The 21,820-nt window shown below is 33.4% G+C and overlaps 3 protein-coding genes across 6 annotated transcripts in view; all 3 read left to right on the forward strand.

Moving 5' to 3' along the window:
* Cypl (peptidyl-prolyl cis-trans isomerase-like 1 Cypl) overlaps nt 1-21,820 on the forward strand; it is a 95,162-nt gene that overhangs the window by 1,007 nt on the left and 72,335 nt on the right. The window lies entirely within an intron of this gene.
* On the forward strand, nt 11,098-15,681 carry LOC143204011 (ethanolamine-phosphate cytidylyltransferase). Of its 2 annotated transcripts, none has more exons than XM_076416425.1 (8): nt 11,098-11,411; nt 12,180-12,242; nt 12,321-12,458; nt 12,510-12,689; nt 12,761-13,073; nt 14,312-14,461; nt 14,522-14,657; nt 14,852-15,681. In XM_076416425.1, the coding sequence occupies exons 2-8, from the start codon at nt 12,184-12,186 to the stop codon at nt 14,977-14,979; spliced, it is 1,104 nt and encodes a 367-aa protein (XP_076272540.1). In that variant the 5' UTR covers nt 11,098-11,411; nt 12,180-12,183; the 3' UTR covers nt 14,980-15,681. The 2 variants fall into 2 exon arrangements, with proteins under 2 accessions (XP_076272540.1, XP_076272539.1); XM_076416424.1 differs by lacking the exon at nt 11,098-11,411 and adding an exon at nt 11,808-12,031.
* LOC143204012 (ethanolamine-phosphate cytidylyltransferase) lies at nt 15,759-19,133 on the forward strand. Of its 3 annotated transcripts, XM_076416428.1 has the most exons (9): nt 15,759-15,881; nt 16,977-17,003; nt 17,060-17,200; nt 17,271-17,408; nt 17,463-17,642; nt 17,700-17,976; nt 18,045-18,194; nt 18,250-18,385; nt 18,445-19,133. In XM_076416428.1, exons 3-9 carry the CDS (start codon nt 17,151-17,153, stop codon nt 18,606-18,608), a joined length of 1,095 nt encoding a protein of 364 aa, XP_076272543.1. In that variant the 5' UTR covers nt 15,759-15,881; nt 16,977-17,003; nt 17,060-17,150; the 3' UTR covers nt 18,609-19,133. The 3 variants fall into 3 exon arrangements, with proteins under 3 accessions (XP_076272543.1, XP_076272542.1, XP_076272544.1); XM_076416427.1 differs by lacking the exon at nt 15,759-15,881 and having other exon boundaries at nt 16,912-17,003; XM_076416429.1 differs by lacking the exon at nt 15,759-15,881 and having other exon boundaries at nt 16,912-17,003; nt 17,700-17,964; nt 18,445-18,818.

The raw sequence follows: 21,820 nt of genomic DNA on the forward strand, positions 1-21,820 counted from the left end.
TGTCTTGATTTTGTTCATTATTTTTTAGCTCTGTGTCTGTATAATTTAAGACATGATAAAATCGATTAAATATATCGGAACTTGTATTTATGGACTTCTTGGTGAAGGTTTTTTTTTAACAGGACCATGATTATCGGAAATTTCACCGCTATAATGTATGAATAAATTTTCCGACGAAAAAGAAAAGTGTTTACGTGGTACCGACCCAGGCAACGTATTTCTTTTAGCGCCGTCGGCGTCGGCGTCTATTTTCGGACGTCGGACATGTGTTCCGAACCATGTGCTCGCCACAGTTCAAACTCTTGACAGAAAAATGAGTTTTCGGTTTGTTAAAAACCAGTGGTGTAGTAAAGAGGCAGACTAACACGAAAATAAACTAATATCCAGACTAGTTTAACAGAATTTTAAACAGTAATGCTTAGTAAGTTTAAAATTGCTATTCTATAACTATTCATTAATTTTGAATTCACCACTCGACAATCGACCAAGCGCACAGAGTAACAGCGTTTGTTGAAAAAGCATTCGAAAGAAATAGATACTGCCCTGCAACATTCCTGGACGTCTCACAAGCTTTTGACCGGGTATGGCATTTGGGCAAACTACTATATCTGCTCTATACTGCTGATATCCCAACAACAGAAGAAACAGTACTTGGAACATTTGCCAACGACACAGTTATCATGGCAAAAGATGTATCTCTGTTTAAGATTGTGGAAAAGGTAGAAGCAGCGGTCAACAAGACAATAACCTAATTATATCACTTGACGAATATTTGATTCCTCAAGCAGTATCTGCTAAATACCTCGACATACATCTCGATGGTTAACTTAAAAACATCCGGGTAGACAAAAATCGGAGCATATTTTGACTCAAAGTCAATCAACTGTACTGGTTAGTCGGAAGATACTCTTAACTTAACCCAAAATCAAACAAATTAGTTATCAGTCAGTGATAAAGCCCATTTGGACCTATGGGGTGCAAATATGGGGTAACACTAAAACATCAAACCAACTAGTAAACCAACGCACCTAAAACAAAGCTTTACGATTAATTACCGTTGCTTGTCACTACGTAACCAACGAGAAGCTTCACGATGTTAAGGCAAAAAGCAGAGCAGATCAGACTCAAAATCAAACAACTTGTTTGCTATAAACATCGCACTGCATTCAATGAACTTCAGCAGTTTTTTTTCAAGATAAGTTTGCTGTAATATCAAAACAAAATCAAAAATAAATTTTGCAAATAATGAAATGGTCATCACAATAGCCGGACGTATCTCCTATCGATGCTTGATAGAAATGGGAATAATTGATGTCCATCAATCTCAGCATCGTTGTGGGACTACTTAGAAGGTGAATGGAAGACACTGGGCTCTTAATAAATGAAATACTTAAATAAGTTAATAAAAAAATGAGTAAAATTTATGAACAAATAATTAAAAATAAGGGTGGCCATTTTGACGAGGTCAAAATTTAACGGAATCTTTTGATAACATTTTTATTAGATACGCTTAGTACAATCTTAATTATACATTAATTTATTACCACTTTTCCTATGTACTTGGATTAATTCACAAGCAAGACGAGTGCGAGATAAAGACTTCAATATTTATTCCTCAATTATAAAATTATAATAACTTATAGCTTACACTAAAGGTATACACCTTATATGAGTTCGTATGGTTCGGTTCGCTTCAATCTTTTGACATCCTGCGTGTTGTATTGCTTCCACGTTAGTATGATTTAGTAATGTTCTCTCGTGATTCAAGGCAAAATCTTGGATAACCTCGCAAATCCGTTTAATTTCCAGGTCATCGTACAATTCTTCGTTGGTTACGTAGCGATAGCCATTGGTAACCAATCGAAGAATCTTGTTTTGACAGCGTTGGATGACTAGTTGATTTAAATTTTTAGTGCAACCCCATAGGTCCAATTTGGCTTTACGATTGTTTTATAAATCAACCTTTTTGATTTTATATCAAGTTGGGACTTCTTCCCACTAACCAGTATAGTTGTTTTATTTTGGTTCTAATGTGTTTTGCTTTTTGTGTAACGTGATGTTTCCAATTTAATCTACCGTCAAGATGGATTCCGACGTATTTAAATGATTCTGCTTGAGGAATCGGGCATCTATTGGGTGATATAATTAAGTTTTCATTATTTCGCCGCAATGCAAAATTAACAAGATTTGGAGCTATTAAGTTGAATTTTCCAATCTTTCGTCTATTTGTAGATTTTGTTGACTGCTACTTGTACTTTTTCTACTTCTCTAGGCAGAAATATGTCGTTTGCCATAATAACTGTGTCGTCAGCAAAGGTTCTAAGTAGTGTTTCTTTTGTTGTTGGGATGTTAGCAGTGTAGAGCAAATATAGGAGAGGTCCTAAGACGCTAACTTGTGGAACTCCAGCCGAAATAGTTTTAAATATCGAGAACGCCATTTCGTTTGACACTCTAAAAAAAAACTCTTCCGAAAAGATATCACTCCAACAATTGACAATAGTTAAGCGATAACAATTTGCTAATCTTACAGATTAATCCCAAATGCCAAACCCGATCAAAAGCTTGTGAGACATCCAGGAATATTGCAGGACAGTATTTCTTTTCCTCAAACTCTCAATAGCCGCAGTTACTCTGTGCCCTAGATCTATTGTTGAATGGTGATTTCGAAAACCAAACTGAAAATCTGATATTATTACAAAATTTTTAACAGGTTTAAATATTAGTTTCTCAAATAGTTTTGATATTGCAGGTAGCAACGAAATAGGCCTCTAAGATTCGACTTGTTCAGCAGGTTTGTCAGGTTTTTGAACATAATTATTTGTGCCACCTTAAAGCATTCCAAAACATGTTTCAGTCTTAAACAGGCATAAATATATATGTCAACATGATGATTGCTTTTCGTGGCAGTTCTTTCAATAATCCAGGTGAAATGTCATCTATACCAGGTGCCGTTTTAGGATTGAGGTTATCAATTTCAGTGGCAACTTCCAATGGAGAAATTGGATTTAGATCTACATCGGGTTGATGAACGGGAGATGTATCCATGGTAGATATCATATATATATCATAAGGTTGAAATATGTTAGCAAAGTATTGTGCGAACAATTCTTTTTTCATCGTTGCGTCGAACCCACTCATATCGATCATTTTTAATTGGTGGTACTCGAATAATTGGTCTTTTCAATCTTCGACTTGCTTTCTATAGCGAATAATCTTTGTCTGCTTCTGGGCTTCATTCACTTACATATTTTTGAAAGCAATTCTGTTCATATTCTTTGATCTTTTGATTCGTCTGATTACTAATTCTATTAAAATGATTACTATTCTATTAGTCTGCAGCATTTCTGGTTCTGTGCCATATTCTTCTAGCTTAACGTAAAATACATTAAATTTTTTTTCTGTTGTAACTAAATATATCTAACTAGCTTTAGCTAAATATCGAAGGGGCCTCCCTTTCGATAATTATTATATATTACATGATTTTCTTTTCTGTAATAATATTGTATTTTAACAAATATAATGAAGGATTATTTTGAAATGTCAATGGTTTATTTCAAAAATCGTTTAACAAGGTTTTCTGGTGTTTTTAACAATACTTAACTTTTACGTCACAAAAATGACACACACTTCATCAATTGACCTTCACTAAAATTTGACAAAATTAACCCTAGTTGATAAAAATGGCTGGGAAAAAAATATTAGGGCAAAAGTAATATTGTGACTATTTCTAAAAGTAGCCGGCAACGCAGTGGTAAAGGCGGCAGCACGGTCCTCCTACGGTTACGACAGTCGCGGGATCGAATCCTGCTGGTGCATGGTCGTAAATTTATGTTTGTGATTGTCCTAGGCAAGAGTGTACAATCCGACAAGGAAAATGATCCCAGTCACGCCAGTAACCACGCTGGGTAAAACAGGATGTCTCTCGCCAGTTGGTAGGCTTAATACCGAGGACCGAGGTTCAGAGCCCAGGTTATGCTGTAGGTCTGGTCACTAAAAATCCAAGAAGTTGACGTGACTAAAAACTATATGGTATTTAACACACTTTTATTACTAAAAGTAATTCCCCATTTTTATTACCATATATTCTCTCACCATATGCTTCTCCATTGTTTCTTTCACACACTTGATATTCGACAGTTTAATCTAAATAACTGGAGACCAACGTTATGTAAACAACGTGTATTCATCAATATTAATTGTTATTGTTAATTTACCTTTTGGGCATCCCTGATGAATAGCGAGGTGTGATATTATCCATTTAAATATCGTGTTTTTCAATCAGAATATTAACACATTGATTATATTAGTTTTGATAATATAAATTTTAGTCCCTAATCAACCATACTGGCTATATTTCAGGGTACTTTGTTTTATTAATAGAGCTTCCGTCATGTTAACTGTGTCGTCGATCATGTTCCAAATAGGGATGCTGAAATGACATCGATATATTGATGATAGACGATATTTTTCGATATAAAAAAAATAAAAACGTTTCCTAAACATCTGAAAAACCTTTTAATTATTTTTAAAAAACCTTTAAAACTGGTACTTAGTTTTACCAGTTTAGGGCATTTCGTTATTTAGATTTAAAGGTTTATTAGGGATATTGCTACATTTCAAAATGCTTGAAGATTTATACTTTTTCAAGCCGATGTATCAATACTTTTATTTTTTTCTTATAAACATCTATATATCTGCTGTAAAAAGAATCGATATTTCTCTCCGACATCCCTAATTCCAAATACTGTTTCTTTTGTTGATCTGTTTATATTATTAACTGTTTTTCTTTAAGATACTACTATAGCCTCCAACAATTCCGGTCTGGCGTGGAGAATACGGCGCATAGAGTAGCCGTTTTAATGTTTCTAAATATGTTTTCACCGGTTTTGCAACACGTGTTCGAACGTTGTCCTACTGAAGAACAAGATTGTTGTGTCTTTGCTCGTATTCAAACGTGATAGTGATCCCCATTGATAGTTTTATTAGGTTTTAGCAGCTCGTACTATATCACACCAAGCTGATGCCACGAAATACAGAGCATTAGCCCGGAGACATGGATATTCAGCTTTAGTGTTGAGGTTAGGTGGTCTCCGTGATTTTTTCGCTTTAAATTGTCATAACCAACACCTGTAACAATAGGATGCAAAAAAACCTTTCCGATTTTGTCGTTTAAGCAACGTTTCACACATGACCAAACCCCTTTCAATTTCTCTTGGCTTCGATTAACACCACATAAAATACATACGTTTTTAGATCATTCCCATGTTCTTTAAGAGATCGGAAATGGTTTCTTGTATCACGGCTAAAAAATCTAGCTATTCATGTTTCGTTTAACACGGGTCATCATCAAATAATGCCTCCAAGTCCTTGTTTTCAAAATTTATTTGGCTACCCACAATAATATTTGTCGTCGTTGTCCGAATGACCACTTATAAAACAGTCGAAGCATGGTTGTTTTAACAATATTTGATCACCTTCAGCCGCTTTTTCTTTAAATTGAGTAAAACTCGATTCAACCGCAGACATTTTCAACGTTTGAGGTTGTGAGGCTTCAAGATTAAGTTAGTTACATACTTTAAAGTTAATTTATAGTTCTAATAGTCGATACGATACATAGATACAATTATTAGCATCCGGATTGCAATTTTTATTAGCGAAAAATCGAAGCAAGACAATTTTGTTCGGTTATCTCGCCGATACAAGACGCGAACGATGAAGAAATCTGTTAAATCCGATCTGATCCGTCGTCGAAATAATAACGAGCAACACGCACGACCTGGAGAAATGCCGCCAATGACTTTAAAAACATCGGCTTGGTCCTCGAAATAGCGGTAAAACCAGCTGTCGCACCTGGTGGGACATTTTTTCCAACTTGTCTACAAAAATACTCGTGGAAGATGTTTTTTTCGACGGAAAATGCGTCGTAAAAATACATCAAGCCGGAAAATCAAAATACGCCCATTCCGAAGCGAAAGGACGAGCGGCCTGCCTGCCTGGGATCCCCTCGTTAACGGGGGATTACGGACGGATTGCCTTTTCGCCGACACGGACTAGCTTTTCCAGCTCTATCAGTTATGGAGATGTAATTGCTTCAGTGATTCATGCTAGGGATATCGGCGGCTAAGATAAATATCGATCTTTCGATATATCGATATTCTTTTTAAATTTTTTCATCAATTACATCTTACATTAAATATGCTTAGTCCACACTTAATTTACAAATTCATTCATTACTACTGATCTGTACTTCAATTAATACACAAGCAAGGCGAGTACGGGATTAATACGTCAGTATGTATTTCCCAAATTAAAATAAAACTAATCTATATAATATAAACTTTTTTTTATTAATCTCCCAAAACGTCAACAATCTGCCCGTGGGCAATAAGTATTATTATAACATGTCAATTGATAAGTCTCCGGCCTGACATATAGATGGCGCTACTATAATTAAATCCCTATATTTTTTAGTTTGCCCTAACCCTCAAAAGATACGTGTATAAATTCGACAGCTGTCGTATCATTAGTTTGTGAATTATAGCATTTTGAGTGAAACAACTTTTGTTACGTATGTTACTTTGTGTTACTTTTCGCGTGTTGATAAAATATTGCTTTTTGAAAGGAAAAAATACAGTTGAAGCAAAAACTTGGCTTGATACCGAGTTTCCGGACACTGCCCCAAGGAAATCAACCATCAAGGATTGGTTTGCTAAACTTAGACGTGGTGAAATAAGCACCGAATAAGGTGAATGCAGTGGACGCCCAAATGAGGTTGTTACCGACGAAAACATTTAAAAAATCCAGAAAATGTTTTTGAATGACAGTAAATTGAAATTGAACGAAATAGCAGACACTCTAAAGATATTAACTGAACGTGTACATGATCTCATTCACGAATATTTGGGTATGAGAAAGCTCTGTGGAAAGTCGGTACCGCGCGAACTCACTTTTGACCAAAAACAACGACGAGTTGATGATTCAGAGTAGTGTTTGAAGATGATCAAGCGTAATAAACCCGAGTTTTTGCGTCGATATGTGACAATGGATGAAACATGGCTCCATCATTTCACTCCAAAGTCCAATCGACAGTCATTCGAGTGAACTGCACATGATGAACCCACTCCAAAGCGTGGAAGAACGTAATAGTCGACTAACAAGGTTATGGCGTCTGTATTTTGGGATGCGCATGGAATAGTTTTCATTGACTACCTTGAAAAGGGAAGGACTATCAACAACGACTATTACGTAGCGTTATTGGACCGTTGGAAGGACGACATCGCCGAAAGACGGCCACATTTGAAGGAAAAGAAAATGCGGCTTCACCAAGACAATGCACCGTGTCAAAATCCATGTAATGGGCTTATCTGTTCTATGTTCCGTAATGTGCTAGTATTTTATAGGACTTAGATACAGACGAAATTTCCGACACCATAAACTTCTGTATCACAAAAAATGTTGACAACAATGTAAAACGGAATCATGCTTTGATTTATCGTCTGATCAGTTGCCAGTTAATAAATAAATAATAAAATAAGCCATTTAAAAAATTTATTTTAATATTATCAACAAAACTAAACCAACTTCTTTGCATAATACTAAAACTAACTGGACATTATTTAGAGAATCCCAAAATGTAGTCAAAATTGAAATACAGAAACTATAACAAAAAGTATACACGATGCAGTGTATTATGCAACTGCTAATCGTGCGGCATATCAAAAATAAAACTATATATCATCGGCAATTAAAAAAAAATCGCACAGAAAAGGAAACTGCAAGAAACCTGGCAACAATCAAGAACCGAAGAAAACAAGACAAAATTCAACAAGGCAACAAGAGAACTGAAAGAGCTAATTAACAATGAGTATAACCAAGGAATATAGGAATATTTAAAAGACTTAACTCCAGCTGATGCAATGGTCTCTCAATCTGGACGATTACAAGAAGGATTTAAAGGTCCCAATAACATAATCCACTAAGGAATGGTAAAAAGTGGAAATTCTCTCCAATGATTGAGAAAACGTATTTAACTCATTCCTGTCAGATATATCCGTATATGAGGAAAATGTTATTTTTGATGGATCTGACACACGAAAATTTACTGTTAAGAAAGGAAAACAAACAACAATGATAGAAATTGAAATTAAAATTGATTTAATAACTAGAAGAATCTTACAAGAACTCGCAATAAAATAAAAAAGTACTTTAATAACATTTATATTTGCTGTCATGTTACGAGCAAACTAGTTCGTTAGAAGTGGGAAAATGAGCCGATTCATTGTCCTATAAGTTTGTTACTTGTGATACCCAAAGTTTTTGAGAAATTGTATATCAAGAGAAATTTAATTATGGAACTACAGTTTGACTTTCGTAACAAACGTGGAACAATAGACACATTGGCCCATTATTATACCTCTTGTATGACCTATCGATCTCAAGAATGACTACTGCAGCAACATATGCTGAGAACTGTCATGTCATCTCACGAGTATCCAATATCAACTACAAGGAGCCTCCAACTGTATATAAACAAAATCCAATTATGATCGAAAATACGATCTACCTGGGGCAGTGAGACAAAATCTAATGACGTATGTTCACTGTGTAAATGGACTTGTGTGGATATCCCCCAGTAAATATTAACAATCATGAACTTCCACAAAAAGAGAATATTAAATATCTAAGATTAGTATAAAATTAACATCTACTAATATTAACTAATACTTTAATAACGCAAATTTTCCAGTGAGAAAAAGATATTGTTATCGTTTTCACATTAATGTTGATTATTTTCCCAACAATTTCGGCTAGACCCTCGTATATTGTTTAAAATCACATCTCGCACAGTGACAACGAATTGAGCAAATAAATTTACCGCTAAAAAACCGCAATACTTTGTCATCCACCCAAGTATAGAGCCATGAATCTATTCGCAGAACATTCGTAGTCCTTTTATTGGACATCGAACGCTAAATGTTATAAAAAATCAACTATTTACCGATCGCATGCCCTGTCTCTATTCGGATACTTTTAGCGATCTTATTTCAGCTGTATCCCCAAAATGAACGAGGTTGGGGTCAATTCTACGACCCTCCGCACGTGCCAAGTGCCTCTGTACTGCACGTGTCTTCGTTAACTTAATGAGACCGCTTTTACATGCACGTGCAGGGAGAAATGTCCCCGGGGGCCTCCGCAATTCCAATATCCGCGTGACGAAGCTACTTAATTAATTTAGGACGGCAGAAATCCGATTTTATTTTTCCTCCATACTCTTTAAAATCCATAAAGAATATTCTCACAATAAATATAATAAAACTCCTTACAAAATATTTCTAAATTTATCGTGATTATTAGTCTAAGTACATTATTTTATGTACTGACGGATAAAATTACATATTACGAAGTGAGTTACATTTTTCTCTAAAATATAAACTAAATTAACCAATAGATGTCATAATACTTATTTTATTTAAAATGAAAACACAATCTTAATACATCACTAAATACCTGGATGTCACTGGCAACCGGAATAAGAAATTCTTATTACAGAAAGCTATACATTGACGATTTCTCTTTTTGACACCTTCAGTCGATAAACATTAGATGACGCCACAATACGATTTCGATAAAAGAAAACCGTAAAAATCTGACATTGAAAAAGAATTCTATAAAAAGCTAATGCAAAGAGGCGTCAACAGATGGCCCCGCGAGAAAGGCGAGATCTACTTTGGATTTATTTTAATATGTTCTTTATTTTTTGACGAGATGGCGCCACATCAAAACTCTGGCGAAGAAAACTGTTTTAATAAATATATTTCATTCAAGAAAAAATTGTGATAGATGGCGGTTTGTTGTAGTTATAAAATATAATGATTTTCTTGATCTTTTTTATTTTAAATATTTAGTTTATCTGACATGTGTCGGTTCGGATTTTTAAACTTTTCTATTTATTTTCATTATCGCGTTTTTCGTACTTTTAAATACTAGTTAGGATTATATATTACTTTTAATCACAATATTCGAACGTCTTTACTGATGTCACAAATTTACTATCGCTTAAAAAATGAAAACAATTAGCAAAGCATTTATCTAGGGAATTTAAATTTATCTATAGGACGATAAATAAACAAGTACAAGAGGTTATCCATACAAGGTCCTATGACTAAGTAAGCAATATGTAAATTTTTCGGAGTACTCGGGAAAAAATAACATTGTTCTTTTTAATATCCACTTAACACGTATAATAAATTGTATTATTATGTTATTATTATTCAGCAGTAATAAACCGGCTTTTGTTGATTCAAATATTGTTGTAAACATACCGGTTAAGCATTTAATTAAAAAAGTGCACACCTGTGGGATATTGTCAGTGCTTCAAAAATATGCTTGTATAATTATATAAAAATATGGAACTTCATTATCGGTTTGCACATTAGTTGCACAAAAAGTGAAAATTAACCTTGTAATTTTTTAATTCTGAATGTTTAAAATGATATAGAATATTTTATTTTTCCTCCATACTCGTTAATATCCATAAAGAATATTCTCAGAATAAATACTAAAAAATTCCTTACAAAATATTTGTAAATTTATCTTGATTAATAGTCTAAGTACATTATTTTATGTACTGACCGATAAAATTGCATATTAAGAAGTGAATTTAATTTTTTTCTAAAATGTAAAGTAAATTAACCAATAAATGTCATAATATTTATATTATTTAAAATGAAAACAGTCTTAATACATTACTAAATAACTAGATGTCACTGGCAACCAGAACAAGTATTTTTATGGCAGAAAACTATACATTAACGATTCCGCTTCTCGGCACTTTCGGCCGATACGCACTAGATGACGCCACAATATGACTTTGATAAAAGAAAACTAATAATCTGACACTGAAAAAGAATTCTATAAAAGGCTAATGCAGAGAGGGGCCAACAGATGGCTACGCGACAAAGAAGAAATCTAGTTTCGAGCTATTTTAATATGTTCTTTATTTTTTTGATGAGATGGCACCACATCAAAATTTTGACGAAGAAAACTGTTTTAAAAAATATATTTCATTCAAGAGAAAAATGTGATAGATGACGGTCTGTTGTAGTTATAACATATACTGTATATCTTTTTTATTTTAAATATTTAGTTTATCTGACATGTGTCGATTGGGATTTTTAAAGTATTCTATCTATTTTAATTATCGCGTTTTCCGTACTTTTACATACTAGTTAGTGTTATATATTACTTTTAATTGCAATATTCGGACGTCTTTAATGGTGTCAGGAATTTTCTATCGCTTGAAAAATGAAAAATAATTAACATCGCATTTATCTAGGGAATTTAAATTTATCAATAGGACGATAAAAAAAACAAGCACAAGAGGTTATCCGTGCAAGGTCACTATGATTAAAGTAAGCACAATGTAAACTTTTCGGAGTATTTGGGAAAAAATAACATTGTTATTTTTAATATCCACTTAATACATATAATAAATTGTATTATTATGTTTTTTTTTTTCAACAATAATAAACCCGCTTTTGCTGATTCAAATATTGTTGTAAACATACCGGTTAAGTATTTAATTAAAAAAGTGCTCACCTGTGCGATATTGCCAGCGCTTCAATAAATATGCTTGTATAATTATATAAACATATATATATTCATTATCAGTTTACACATTGGTAATAGACAAAAAGTGGAAATTAACCTTGCAATTGTTTAATTCGAAATGTTTAAAATAATATAGAATATTCTTAGAAATGCTTTAGTTTCTTGGAGAAAGGGGAGTTCCTGATTCAACTGGCAACATTGTGTAGTGGTGTGATAATCCAAAGTCTTTCGCCACAAAAATTGATAAATTTATGTAGTTGGTTCTATTTGATTCATATTAACTTTAGAATCGTGGGAGGACGCTACAATAAAAACACATTAATTTTAAACAAAACATATTGACATAAACATTTAGTTTTATTATCAGTGTTACAAAAACTTTCTTGTTATAACTCAAACCATAAGTAATCATATTTTAAAGGTAATTATATATCCTCAATAATAATTTATATAAAATAAAACAAATATGCAAAGCAGTTTTCATTCATATATTTTCTTAATTATTATGTATTAACAATACACATTATAAACCTTATCAAATTAACATAAATTTTTAATTTATTTCAAAGGAAAATGCAGAACGGGTACCAAAATGGGAAGCATAAAAAAGTCAGAGTTTGGTGTGATGGATGGTATGTGTCTTATATTACGCCAACATATAATTGATGTAAAATTAGAGGTTCCTTCATTCACACTTCGATATGTTTTAGTTATGACATGGTACATTTCGGTCATGCTAACTCTCTTAGACAAGCTAAAGCTTTGGGAGACCATCTAATAGTGGGAGTACACACTGATGAAGAAATAAGAAAGCATAAAGGACCTCCAGTGTTTACAGAAGAAGAACGGTATTGATAATTTACAGTTTATTTAAGAATTTTTTTAATATTATATTTCAGTTTGAAAATGGTGAAGGGCATTAAATGGGTGGATGAGGTAGTAGAAGGAGCGCCTTATGTTACAACTTTGGAGACATTGGACAAATACAACTGTGATTTTTGCGTTCATGGCGATGATATCACGGTCACAGCTGACGGACAGGATACCTATCAGCTGGTAAAGGATGCAAAGAGATATAAGTAAGTAGGTGGTTATCATATTTTATAGTTTGTCTTAGAGCAATATTCTGATATATACAAAATAATAATAGAGAAGTACAAAGGACGGCAGGGGTATCAACAACGGACCTAGTAGGGCGAATGCTGCTGCTCACAAGAAATCATTTCAGACAAGGTCAGTATGAGTACAGCGTAGCCAAAGAGCACTCAACAACCATGGGTCAAGATTCCTCAGCGAGATCGCCCTGGACGGGTTGTTGCCAATTCTTGCCAACCACACAGAAAATTATACAGTTTTCAGATGGGATTCCTCCGAAGGAGGGTGACAAAATTATTTACGTAGCTGGTGCGTATGATTTGTTCCACGTCGGCCATCTGGACTTCCTACAAAAGGCTCGTGAACAGGTGAGTATTATTTATTGCCATTTTGTTCAATAATTTTTGTCGCTCTTTAAGAAAAATACAATTTTATGGATTGAAATATTTTATACACTGCCTGAATGGCTCTAGATAGCCTAGACGTAACCAACTAATCGTACTGCACCGGTTTTCGCGACAGTTTTTTGTTTTCATTTTGGGGGAGGATATGTTGTCTTGATTATTTTTCTTTTGTAAACCAGAAAATATATTTTTTAGTGATGAGTATAATCAAAAAAATTGACCTATAATTCGTTTGTTTTGAATGTAACGGTACCAAAGTTAACAACACAAGCAAAACACTGTGATCAAGCAAACTATATCTGCAAAATTTCGAAATTACCGTCACTTTTTGAACATACCTCGTATAAGAATTAGTAGTGTTATTTTTATTATATATAGTACGACAAAACTTATTGAACAATACGTTACATAGGGGTCTGTAGAAGTAATCCGTTTGATATCTAAATTTAAAGCATCATAAGTCTTTTCAAAATAAAGTTATCACCGTGGGAAAGAACAATTTTTGCGAATGTTGTACAAACAGTGGGGTGTTACTATAATAAACATATTCATTCTGAGAAACAAGCATTAAGCTGAAATATTTCGAAAAGAAAACAGATTCAAACACCACAAATAAATAACAGTCAAATGGAAAAAGGCATGGGCGATGTGTTGGACCATCAAACAAATGTTTTCAATTCCTTAGCGATTCTTACTTTCGCTAACGTAAATTGACTAAGTTTGTTTTCACCTTTATAGCTCTATTATAACTATATTTCTTTTTAATATCTTGCTTTGTTTATTTTTGTATATGTTGCATACTTTGTTTGCATATACAATATCGTTTTAGTTGTTTATTATAAGCGGAGTCAACATCTTACGTCGTTAAATAAAGCAACAGTGTTGCGCCACGACATATTATGTTTGCACATTAGAGGCTTGCTTGGTTGGAGATGAGGTCGGCTTCAGTAAATCTCAGAAGAAGAAAGCTGGTATCTAAACATGCTATATCAGCACCGTATGCAATTGATTACTTTGTTGAAATTGTTCCGCAAAAAATTCAGTATCTTCCGTGAACTTCCGTTGTTAAAACATTAATTAATGGCACTTTTTGTCAAGCAATTGTACAAAATACAATTTAAAAAATATGTGGATTACTTTTGACACCTAATATCCATCAATATAATACAATTGATAGCGGATTTTAATAAAAATAATTACAGGGTGACTACGTCATCGTTGGTTTACACACAGATCCTGTGGTGAATCGATATAAAGGTTCAAACTACCCCATCATGAATTTGCACGAACGGGTACTGAGCGTGCTCGCTTGTAAATACGTCTCGGAAGTCGTCATCGGCGCACCCTACAAGGTACGTACATAAAAACATGCATTTTACGCCTGCACCATAACAACCGAAACATCGCCGTAGGTCACTCTGGATTTGATGAATCACTTCAAGGTAGACTTGGTCATTCACGGTCAAACCCCCGTCATGAACGACGAAGATGGGACGGATCCTTACGAGGTACCGAAAGCTCTTGGGAAATTCATAAACATCGATTCAGGTAGGTTCGATTTGTTTTCTCGATATACTGAAACATATTTTCACAATAAGTCGCATTCACCATTATATAGTCGTTGCTCGTCTACCATTACATAGTTATAGTGCATTCACCATTTATTGATACTGTGGTGTTAGATATTGTGCTGCTAATACTTTCTTGTCTTGTAAGATGGTAGATCTTTATTGGTTTTCTAGGCAACGATATGACGACGGATAAAATAGTCGATCGTATCATAAGGAATCGGCAGGAGTTCCAGGAGAGAAACCAAAAAAAGGAAAAGAAGGAACTGGAGTTGTTAAATGGAACTGTGAAACCCAATTAGAGACTATAACATTGTAAAAAATATATGTAGAGCATATTTGGCGGAATTATGTTGCCTGTAACGTTATTTTACGGGTATTTAGTTAATGTTTTAAAATGGGGGCAAACGTTTGTTGTACCAGTGCTGTGTATTTACATTTACAAAGGCATTTTCCTTTACATTATATAACAAGGCTTATTGATTTTGTTTTAACGCGGTAAATCTATATGATTATTTTTATTAGTCTTAGAGACCAAAGATTTTTTAAAAAGTTCCAGTAGTCGTTTTTGTATGAATGTCTATATACATAAAAACACATTTTGTTTATATTTGGTCCTTGAAGGGCTACTGGTTGAACAGTAATCGGCATATCGGTTTGAAAAGTCAATATTTATTTTATTTATTTATTCGTTCATTCGAATTTTTATATATTATCAAAGGTCATCTATTTTACAATACTGTTATATATTCTTATATTTTATCATTGTATGTGATGGATAATATTGCATACGATTTATGTACAAATTTCGTGTTTATTTTTCAATAAAGTGTTCGATTTTGTTTGTGATAATGAAAGGTTCTTTTTATTTTAGCATTTATTTTACGAATATTATATAATTCGTACTTTGCAAAGACTACTATTAGTGATGTATTTATATTATTTGGAACTGCTATTGCCTTATAAAATTTATTGTGTTAATAAATATCCACCAGATGAATAAACGCGCCTTTTAATTAATGTTATGGCTTATCTATACATTACCCAAACTAAAAAAAAATACCTTTATAGGTCGCTGAGATATACCTGAATCATTTCATCAAAGTAGGCTTGATCATGAAACCCATTTTATGAAAAAGCGAGTCTGAAGTAGATTTTAATCAGGTATCGAAAGCAGTTGACAAATGTCTGAATCCACGATTGCGTAAGTTACGTTTTCAAGTTTTTTATAATGTGTAATGAAAAGTTGTGTATACAGTAAAATAAGTATATAATTTTATTGTTAATTAAAAGGTATCCAGCATTATATCAGTATGTATATGTCGATCATATCTACTTACAATTTGCTTGTTTAAGATCTGTAAAAGATCATAATCAATAATTTAAGAACATAAGTGTATCAAATCTACGTTGTTCCTCTAGAAGTAAATAATTGTACTGTCTTGCCACTAGCGCATTCGCCATTTTATAAAGGCACAAAAAATCTTCATTTATATAAGAATGAAAGCGCACTTTTACTTGAACAATTTCATATGAGAAGTAAGAATTGAAAACTTATTAGGTAGACTGAGGCGGTGACAATGCCACCCATCTATCGGTATTTTAATCTAAAGGAAAAACACATTTTAGTATAAACTCTTGCCACAGTTTGAAAAAGGAATTTCCTTACGTTTAGTTATTATTTGCATAAATAATATCAATATAAAGTGTTATTTATAATTATTCCGATGAGTTATGTATATATATATATATAACCTGATATACATGTATAAAATATAGTTCCCAACGCATTCGCCATATAAATGTTAAAACATTCATATAAATGTTCAGTAAAACAACACTGACATGTCTGCAAGACAAGTGTATTGTAAAATCGTTTATAAAATATTAAATTGTTTATTTTAAAATTCCATAATATGTAATTTTGGAGATATATGTAAACATACATATATCTGCCAATAGTATTCGCTAATTATCGATTTTATAACAGTATAGAAATATACTAAAATTGATAATCTAATATATTATCAAAAATTTGGAGTGCATAATTTTCGCGCATTCGCCATCACAAATATCCTACACACATGTATTTCTATCTAGTTACCGTTGAGGAATGTGAACATTAATTTACATAGGTTTAGTGTATATTTTAAATTACACAGTATATTAGTTGCTCATAGATATTTAGTTTATTATCGTTGTAAAATTGTTTTTAGAGAAATTACTATTGTATTAGTTAACATAGTTAATGTTACTAGATACAAGTCATATTTTTTTGTAACTAACGGATATATTGTAGAGACTAGTGGGGAGCTTAAGAAGGAAGGTAAAATGAAAAATAAACTTTAAATATTTAATTTAACGATGTTATTATTGTCACAGGTGTTTATGTAATCATTATAAAATATGGATCAACAATCAACGTCAACTTGTCAATGTAACGTGGAGCAATTTCAAATTTATAGCAGCATTGATGCAGACCCATCAGAAAAATAGTGGAACTAGGCTTTGGTGTGATGGATGGTACAGTGTTGTTTTGGAACAAATAAATAGTTTCTTAAAATTCTGAAATAATCAAATTTAAGTATTTTAGCTACGATTTAGTACATTTTGGACACGCAAATTTTCTCAGGCAAGCTAAAGCTTTGGGCGGCTATCTGATCGTAGGATTGCACAGCGACGAGGAAATAAAAAATCATAAGAGACAACCGGTTTATACCGAAGAGGAGCGGTATTTCTTTCGTAGTTAATATAAACTTCCTCTGTTCAAAAGGATATGTTTCAGTTTAAAAATGGTACGAGCTATAAAATGGGTGGATGAGGTGGTGGAAGATGTACCCTATATCACCACACTCGACACCATGGATAAACACAACTGTGACGTCTGCGTCCATGCAGATGATATTACAGTCACGGCTGATGGTCAGGATACTTATCATTTAGTAAAGAATGCAGGACGATATCGGTAAGTAGATAATTATCTTCGTGCCGTATTAATTACATCAAAAGTAAAAATAAATAGAGAAGTACTAAGGACGTGCGGTATATCGACTACTGATCTGGTAGGAAGGATATTGAAACTTTCAAAAAATCACGAAGACAGCGATACCATCAATCAGATTCCTTCAGAGAGATCTCCTTGGACTGGCTTTAATCAATTCTTACCAACGGCGTTAAAAATTTGGAATTTTTCGGACGGAATCCCCCCAAAGAAGGGTGACAAAATTGTTTATGTTGACGGAGCCTTCGATCTACTCCACGCAGGACATGTTGATTTTTTGGCGAAGGTACATCTACAGGTAAGCACATCACTATAAAAATCAAGTAGTTTATTGGCGGATTAAAGATTAACATTAAACATTTTCAGGCTGATTATGTACTTGTCGGATTGCACTCAGACGAGGTTATAAAGAAGTATAAAGGTACCCAATACCCTGTGATGAACTTATTTGAGCGTACTATGAATGTGCTTGCATGTAAATATGTCTCAGACGTGATCATTGGTGCGCCCTACAAGGTAATGACCATTTCTGTCTGTCTTAATTTAAAACTTAACCCTATCAATTTTGTAGGTCACCCAACAACTGATGGATGAGTTTAAAATCGATTTGGTTATCCACGGACAGACACCTATTATGAAAATGAAAGATGAAGAAGATCCTTATAAAGTACCAACAGCATTGGGCAAATTCAAAAGCATTAACTCAGGTACATTAATAATACACAAGATAAAACTGCTTTATATTAACGTTCAATTTTCTCTTTAGGAAACAGCACGACTACGGAGGAAATAATTCAACGTGTAATCAAAAATTATCAAGAATTCAAAAATAGAAACCAGAAGAAAGAGGAAATGGAACTGGAACTGATAAGGAAGCTGAGCACCACAGCTACAAATCCAGCAATGAAGAAATCAGAATTCTTTTTATAATTATATTCATTATATTAATTAATACAGAATAATTTAAACAAAAAATTATCAATTCTGAACCATGCGTCTCAGAATTATCTGTCTTAGTCCTATTTTGAATTACTGTATCAATTTTTAATTTGTTTTGTAATTTTTCTTTATTTATTAATCATTTTTTAATTTATACCTTTTATATTATATCTTACGTTGGTATTATATGTATTAATTTATTATTTATTTATTTTTTTTATTATATTATTTTTTTATTATATTAATTATTTATTTATAAAATAATATTGTGTGATATATTGCTTTTAATAACATTCCTTTTTAATATAAATGTTAATTTTTGCTGTTAATTATTACTTTGAAATATATTGAGTTTTTTTTCATATTATTCATACTGCTTATTAACCTTTACATATACATGTTATAAATTTACATTAAAATTATGTATAATAATTGATCTGTATGATAAAATAAATGTTCTATTTAACCATATATCAAGAGGGAAATTTAACTTGATGAAATTAATAAATAGATTGTATACTAAATTATGATCTTTTATTTATCGCCTTCGTAAAAAAACACAACAAAAAATGGTGGAAAAAAAATCGAAAACCCCAATTCAATAAAAATTCAAAACTTCAATATTTTCGAATCGATCCTTTTACCTGAAATATATAAGAGCGAGAGGTCCTTATCCCTCTCCAAACAGGAGCATAAAAAATACCTCCTCGCATCTATGTGATCCTAATAGCAAATTAAAATTTGGAACGACAGAAATTTTACGAAGACAAACAAGAAATCCCAATCATTCGTTGAAAACCAATCCTTGTACCAGGAATACATAAAGCGAGGAGGTGTTTTTAGTCACCTAATAATGTATATTTAATTGCCTGATATAACATATGTGAGAAAGATAGAAATATTAGCTCTCTTTCTCGATCGTAAGACAGGAGCATCGAATATACCTCCTCGCATCTATGTGATCCTAATAGCAAGTTAAAATTTGGAACGACAGAAATTTTACGAACACAAGAAATCCCAATCGTTCGTAAAAATTAATCCTTTTACCAGGAATACATAAGAGCGAGGAGGTGTTTTAGTCACCTAATAATGTTTATTTAGTTGCATATCACATGTGTGAGAAAGATGGAAATATGAGCTGTCTTTCTCAATCGTCAGACAGGAGCCATCCAATTTACCTCCTCGCATTTATGTGATCCTAATGACAAGTTGTACGACAGAAATCCCAATGAATTATTATTCGTTCGTAAAAATTAATCCTTGTACCAGGAATACATAAGAGCGAGGAGGTGTTTTAGTCACCTAATAATGTATATTTAGTTGCCTAATATAACATGCGCGAGAAAGACAGAAATATTTGCTCTCTTTCTCGATCGTCAGAGAGGAGCATCAAATTTACCTCCTCGCATATATATAATATTAATAGCAATTATTTTATATCAAATCCGATGCTGACATATCGAATTGTAAATTTCCTCCAGCTTGTCTCATGTTTGTTACATGAGGCGGATTCTGTTTTCTTCATATATTTTATCATGAATGGAAATTTGGATGGAAATTGAAACAAATATCTATTTTTTCAAAAACAACTTTATTGATATTTTCTAATTACTAGATAAATCAAAATTTATTTAAAATAAAAAACTTAAGGGGTTTAATGTTAATATACTTAATAATTATAAATATAAATTATATAACTATAAATTCATAATTGATTTTAAGGTCTTTTCTTGGACTTGGACTGGACCTAACTGCTTAACCTGAACTCCAAACCACGGTCTTGGGCTTTAACACGTATCGATTTGACTAATGACTAACTTAGACCATTCCGGAAGACGCTGGCTGAAATTGAAGTTTCGCGCATTAAGCTATTCCCAGGTATCTTACACTGGTTCCAAGGTTCTTTTCCTATTTGATTCTTATCTGCAAACATAGAAAATAAATTAGAATTATGCCAGGTAATATTTTCCTTTCCCTCGTTCACTTCCTTTTTTGGCCTGAAACCGGAAAGGGGAATCCTATTATGGATACCTAGTCAGGAAGATCCGCAAGTGCGGGTTGTACTAGGTTATCTCTAGGCTACTCATTAAACCCCACCCTATCACTAGGGGTGAAAATATAACCACGACGGAGAGGTGTTGGCTGCGATAGAATAAGACTACGAGCCAAAATATATATAAGATATCGACCAGCACGGTAATACATTTATTATCCGAAAGACGAGTGGAGGTATGTCTCGAGAAGAGCTCGGATATAAAATCTTGAACTTGGAGGATATCTAATTCTCGATGGATTCGGTTGTCCCTAATGAACCATGGGGCACTGATCATTCTGAGAATTTTATTCTGAAAGGTCGGGATACGTTCCACCTGAGTGAGGCGTATTTGAAATAAACGCCGGAGCCGTACAACACGACTCAACGAATCAGCGTCGTATATAAGAGAGTCTTGATGGGGATAGGGAGCTTGCTGGCCCGATGAGCGAGAACAATAAGTTGATGATAGCTTAACCTTTCTGAAGGAACCTCTGAAGCTGAAGGTTCCACCTAAACTTTCGGTCGAAGAGAAGACCGAGATAGGTGGCTTGACCCGGAAGACGCGAGATGCACGGTGTAAAACGCCTCTTATGTATGAAGATGGCCTGGGTTTTGGGTTAACTTGCAACCTCCAGAATTTCAACCACTGGACCTCATCCAGTTCTTGCAAGTTCTCGTTATCATAAAGGTTATCCTACCATGTGTGCCAACTTTTAAACTCGATATGAGCAGTTATCAAATAATAAACTGAAAAAGGTGGTTCTAATGGGTATGGCCATAAGCAGCCCTATATAACCTAGTCAAACCTGTTGTAATGCATCTTTCCGAGTATTCAGAAAACATGGTTTCCATTCTGTGTCAGACCAAGTAACAAAAAACTCTAAGGAAGAGGAGGAGGAGCAGGAGCATCAAATACACGTTTTCGCATCTATATGATCAAAATAGTAATTTTATATTTTGAATGAAATTGTATCAAAAACCCAAACCTGAATGTTCGATTCTGGTACTGGGAATATATAAAAAACGAGGAGGCGTTATAGTCATCTAACAACATATATTTAGGTGTAACAGAAACACCAAATACCCACCCTGTGTGTGATCCAACCGGCACTGTTTGTTTTTCCCAGGTATCCAATCACTAGCTGCAACGATTGGTTCTCTTCAAGCT

This window comes from Rhynchophorus ferrugineus, unplaced genomic scaffold (assembly GCF_030347505.1).
Source record: "Rhynchophorus ferrugineus isolate W39M unplaced genomic scaffold, kcgeb_rfMv2 rfM10, whole genome shotgun sequence".
In the NCBI taxonomy this organism is placed as follows: Eukaryota; Metazoa; Arthropoda; class Insecta; order Coleoptera; family Curculionidae; genus Rhynchophorus; species Rhynchophorus ferrugineus.